The sequence below is a fragment of the Apteryx rowi genome, unplaced genomic scaffold, assembly GCF_003343035.1.
Source record: "Apteryx rowi isolate R43461 unplaced genomic scaffold, aptRow1 scaffold_20, whole genome shotgun sequence".
NCBI lineage: Eukaryota > Metazoa > Chordata > Aves > Apterygiformes > Apterygidae > Apteryx > Apteryx rowi.
This window is the reverse complement of record NW_020448308.1, coordinates 1930115-1935678: the sequence shown is the minus strand read 5'-3', so window position 1 is coordinate 1935678 and position 5564 is coordinate 1930115. Positions and strand designations below refer to the sequence as shown.

Sequence of the window (5564 nt, the reverse complement as noted above, 5' to 3'; positions counted from 1 at the left end):
CCCCAGCGCTTGAAAAACCCCACCGCGACGCCTTTAACGCCCCTCGGAGCGGGCGGCGGCGGGCGGTTGCTCCGGCGGGAAGGCGCGAGCAGCAGAGCGATGACGGAAGCGAATCTCTGCCGCCCCCGCGTCTGCCGAAGAGGCTGCCCAGCCTCGGCTTCCCCGGCGCCTCGTGGAGCAGGAGGCTGGCAGGGGGCACGAGTGGTTCGGGTGGCCGGGCGTGAACCAAATTTCGTGAGTCTGATAGGGAGGCAGCGCTGCCAGCCTGGAAGGGAATTGCGTTTTCTCTCGAGGCGCCGTGACCCAGGCCCGTCCTTCCCCTCGCCGTGCCGCGGGGAAGTGCGGAGAGGCCGTCTGCCGAAGAGGAGCTGAGGCAGGGCGGAGAGGGTGAAACCCCTGCGCAGCCGCGGAGGCCTCGTGCTGAATGGTTTTGCTAACCTGCTTCCAAATCGCTAATTTGTCTCCTTTTTCTTTTTTTCCTTTCTGTCCTGTTCTTTGGACGTCGATGAAAACCCACAGAGCTCCCTGCGGAAGAAGGTAAGCCCATGCCGTCGGCAAGCTCCCTCCTCGGAGGACACGGGGTGGCGAGTGCTGAGGACGAAGCTGCCGGAGGGGGGTGGAGCGTTTCCTGGGGTTTTTTGTCTTAATCTCAGCGGGCTCAGCTCTGCGGAGATAGCTGGGCCGAGAGCAGCGTGTTCCTGTGAAGAAGAGGCAGCCAGGTGGTACCGGGTGCGAGTAGGAACATGGAGGACTTGGCCTCTTCAGCAGAAACAGATTTAGTAAAAACAGGCCAACTCCAGAAACGAAGATGTTTAATATTTGAAAGAAAAATCCCTCATTGCTTTGAGCTGAGCTGGTGATGATGAGTGCAGGATGCGAGCACTCGAGTTCATTTGCTTCAATGCTGTCCCATGGTCCTGGATCTCCTCGTTCATGTCTGTGGCCAACAAGGTGCCGGTAGCAACTCTACTGCAAGTGCAGGACGGTGTCCCGTTGGCCTTGGTGGCCCAAGTGGTCTAAGTTGCCCGCTTTCCAGGTTTTGAGTGCTCACAGGGCTGGGGTTTGTGTGTTTTCTCACCAGGAAAGTCTCTGTGGGAGCTGGTGCTGGAGCAGTTTGAAGACCTCCTCGTCCGCATCCTTCTGATGGCAGCTCTTCTCTCCTTTGTGAGTACTGCAGACTCCCTGCGTGGCTGTCGGAGCAGCACCAGCCTGCGCTGGCCGGCGCAGTGGGTGCGGTGGGACAGGCACCTTTTGGGGCGCTTTCCAATCCGGGTGGCACGGGAGCCGATGCTGCGCCAAGCGAGTAGGCTCACGGCACCCGCTCCGGCCGATGGAGGAGCGGCCGGCGGTGCGGGGAGCGCCGTGCGTGGGTGTTAATGAGCACGCTGCCGGCTTCACGGGGCTCTGGGCTCCTTCCTTCTTCCCCTCTTTCTCCCAGCGGCAAAACCGGATGCCGGCTGGGAGCTGTGGTGAGGCGAGGAGGGAGGAGCAGGCTCAGGTCCTACAGCGCCCAGCCCAGCCAGGCGCTGGATGAGGTCGAGGCCTGAAAGATGCTGTGTCCAAATGAAGCATGGGATTTTTATCAGCACCAACGAAATAGACCTTGATTTCTATTACTTATTTATTTATTGCCAAATAGAAAAGGAGCCAGAGGAATTTAAGCGTTGGACGAAGGAATTGTACCAACAGTGCCGTGGTTGTGTAGGGCATCGTACAGTATCGTGGTATGTGCTTTTGACATTAGGCTGTAGGATTTTTCAGTGATGTTGATCTATTTGAGAGGGTTATCCCAGCACTTCTGGGCTTCTTTACGTTTTCCCAAGACTGTACTGGAGACGGGCAGAAAAGGGCTCAAGGGCAGTGTCAGCTGAGCCCCAGAAAAGATGTTCAAAGCTAATCCCAATAAAATGAATTCAATTAGAAAACCTACAGTCATCTACATACCTTGAAACTTTGCCATTGCCGGATTCTTTCACTGCAATTTAATGACAACTTGGCAGACATGAATCCTTTGATTCAAATAAGCCTGGCTAAAAAATTCATGTCAAGCTGTTGAGAAAGTCGCAGCTGGATAGTTCTGTCAGCGTTCTCGGTCCTGCTGGAAGATGATCTGTGCCCATCCACTCATTCAGCTTGTAAGTTCCTGCTCTACTCTGAGCCCTAATGACACGGAAGAAATAGACTGGTAAGGATCTGGAGATGTCTTCCAGTCCCAAAGAAGGATCAACTCTACCCACATCGTTTCTGGCTTAACATCTTTCTTAGCTGTTGTTAAAGGTCTCCAGGGACAGAGTCTCCAGATGAATGCAGTCCTTCACTAACCTCGCAGTTCACAGCATTTACATAATTCTAACCTGACTCTTCCTTGTTGTAGGTTTGAGCTTGTATCTGTTAGTCTGATCGGACACAGGTATGAAGATGAGATTATTTGTTTCAACTTTGCAGCAGACTTTTATGTCCTGAAGGCTGCTATCATGTGTCCCTCAGTCTTGTCTTGGTTTTGTTTCTGGTAGTTCTTACAGATGGAGAGTTTGCGTGAGCAAAAGGACGGCAGCTGGTCTAGCACGTGCGCTCTGCATGGTGCTCTGCCAATGGCCTGCCCTATGACTCAGCGCACGGTTTTTCATCAGCGCAGATGCATATGTTTTAAGGGTAGAAGGAACCATTTTGACCATCTCGTGCAGCTTCCTACATATATCAGCGATAGGGTTTCCCTGAATCATTTTTTTCTTGCAGCCCCATAGCTGTGGGTGAGTTTAGAACATATGCTTCAGAAAACATCCAGTCTGTAAAAATAGACAGAGATACAGAACCCACTGCAGTCTTTGGAAAGTTGTTGCCATACTTAGCTGTTTTCACAGCTAAGCTTGTGTCTTGTCTTTAGTTTGAATTTGTCATGCTTCCCTTTCATCCCTTGCAGGGGGTGTGTAACCTCTTGGATTGAGCACCCTGATTCTAGGTCCTGGACCTCCCCGTGTCAGCCTTCCAGGCACTCATGGGTGCTTGCTTATTCGGACTAGTCCCAGCTGAGATTTACCCAAGCGAGCACTCCTAAACAAAGAAAATGAAGTCCCTGCTCCAAAGCATTTATCATCGTAAATGCACAAAATCTAGAAATTCTAATCTGTGGGGCAGCAGTGAAAGTCTGTAATCAATAGAAATGTTATAAGACTGGGAAGGGGAAGCATAGAAGAGAGCAAGCATTGCTCACCTCAAAATTATGTATATTCTCCACTCCACTACCTGGAAGTCTGACCTCTTTATATCACCAGTTCCAGGAACATGAGTTGTTATGATGAGTTGGCAGTCAGGCGAATCAGTAAAAGTGTTTATTTTTGAGCAGGAATGTGCAGTCATGTTCTGGAACAGGTGTGGAGCAAGAACAAGATGGGCAAGGTGCGTGCGTACAGTGTGGGCAGAGCTGTCCCCTGAAGAAACCTCACATGTGAAGAGAAAGGATGCTGGGGTAGATGGGGGCAGCAGCGCTGGGAGAGCTGCAGGGGATGTGTGTCTTTGGGTCACCAGCCACTGATTTAGAATCTAAATGTCGCCCTTTCTCTCATTTTAATTCTGACTAATTTATTTTCAATGCCATCTTTCATCCTGTAAAATGTGTCTTGCGCATCAACTTGTGTGGATGGATAAAACCGAAAGGGAAAATTAGCCCCTCCGTATTTTTCCCTTGGAAGTTTTGGAAAGAAATAAGTTGCAGCATGAGAAAGTCCAAAGATCTGTATTTAGTATCTTCCTCTGAGCCTTGGTGTAGCTCGGTAGACAATATTCTGCTTCTGAAATCACGTATGAATCTCAGTGCAGTTTCTCTAGAGAGTTGGGTGAAAGTCACTTCATTTGCGCATAGAGTTAATCTGGGATCTCACTTTGATAGGGCCCTTGCTCTCCATTCCCGGCTCCTAGAGCTCCAACCGATCCGTGGCATGAGCAGCCCAGTCTCTGCCTGAAGTTGGTGGCCCCTCATGGGGCTAAAACCGAAGACGAGGGTCTGCTTTCCCCCAGCCTGGTAGCCTGCTTGCTTTGCAGGGAGGATGATGATTAAATTGCTCTCATGCTGACGGGTTGATCCTCCTTGCAGTGCCAGCACCAGTGCAGAGACGTGCTCCTGCCGGCTGTGTGGGATGAGTTGTTGAGTCAGATCAGATCAGATCCCTGTGGCTGTTGGGGCTGTGAGACGGGATCGCTGCAGGTGTGAAACCCACAGGTGGCTGCTCCCCTGCAAGGCCAGCCTGGATCCCACAGCCAGCACACCCACCGCAGGCAGGGAGCATCGTCCAGGGACAGTGCAGGGTTGATTGTGTGTTGGGCAAATTACAAGATCCCTGAATTTGATCTTTTTGACAAGGATGGTCTAGCTGTAGGGGTTCAGCTGAGAATGGAGACAAACCCCTGAAAGGAGCTGCAGACTTGCTTTTGAGCCATACCCAGTGTGGTTAGAGGGATGGGGTGGCAGTGGAGCCATCTGTTCCAGGTAGTCATGGTGGGCCATGAGAGAGGCTTATATACGTAAAGCTAACTCAAAAATTCCATGTGCTATATTCATCTATGCTTGGATCTAACCAGCAGGGATGGGCACAGAGCTAAATCATGCATCTCTGCGTATTGAGGAAAAGAGGAGGCTGGAAGTGTTTCCAAAACCTTTGTGGCTTCCCTGCTTGGAAATAAAGTCTCTCTCTTGATGGGTTAAAGTCTGGGCTTTGCAAAGTCCTTTCATTGCTGCACAGAGGCATTCAGATTTCAAATTAGAAATGGAAATCCAATATGTTGTTTAATTTTCTTCCTCTGGTTGAGCGGGAATTGCAGCGTTTTGCCCTCCTGTGTGGGAGGTGCCTCCTGCCTGCTGTTCGCTGAGCCGAGCCTGCTCTGTTCGAGTCTCGCTGGTGGTGCAGACGCGAGCTGAAGGAGCGCTTGGAGGTCCTGAGGCAGACCCCAGCGTCTCACCGCAGGGGATGCTCAGGGATTTCGGGGTATGGCTGGGTGCAATGCAGGCAATGCGATGCAACGCGAATGCTTGCTTACAAAATACGCCTCTTGGTGGGCTGCCCAGCAGAAATTGTGATGTTATGTTTGGATAGTGTCAAAGAGATCTGTTTGGGGCTGGGTTTTCCTTGTATTTAGCCTGTCACAAAGCCTTGCTCAGGCTGCCCCTGGCACCTGGAGCTCCCAGGATGGTGCATTACAACTTGGGCTGTCACTGGAAGGGGGCTTCCTACGGTAGGGTCCAGCGTTTCCTGCACCTGATGGTGTCCCTCAAAAAGCATGGTGTGTTCAGTGTGCGGGACTGCACTCGGGCTTGTTAGACTTGCAGAAAAAGCAGAGTGGGCACCTGCGTTTGGTGTCTGGGGCCCCGGGTGCCTCTGCTGCTGACTTGCTCGGGAGGCTGGGACGAGTTGTTTTCCAGGAGTTTCTGCTGTTTGTGAGCAGGAAGCAGAGCTTGCCTTTTCGAAGTGGGTAAATACCAGGTAGTGTTCATTCCTGATGAAGCCAGCGGTTTCAAGAGGTTCTCCCGAGAGATTTGCCATCTTCCTTTGGCACAGGAAAAAAAAAAAAAA

The 5564-nt window shown here is 51.5% G+C and overlaps 1 protein-coding gene across 3 annotated transcripts in view; it reads left to right on the top strand.

Annotated features, from left to right (window-relative positions):
- The first annotated feature begins 518 nt into the window (after positions 1 to 518).
- Positions 519 to 5564, top strand: part of ATP2A3 (ATPase sarcoplasmic/endoplasmic reticulum Ca2+ transporting 3) — a 53168-nt gene continuing 48122 nt past the window's right edge. For all 3 annotated transcript variants that reach the window (XM_026063674.1, XM_026063672.1, XM_026063673.1), the window contains exons 1-2: positions 519 to 537; positions 1082 to 1164. In XM_026063674.1, coding sequence (XP_025919459.1) covers positions 1144 to 1164 — 21 coding nt within the window. In that variant the 5' untranslated portion in view covers positions 519 to 537; positions 1082 to 1143. The remainder of the gene's footprint in view (positions 538 to 1081; positions 1165 to 5564) is intronic.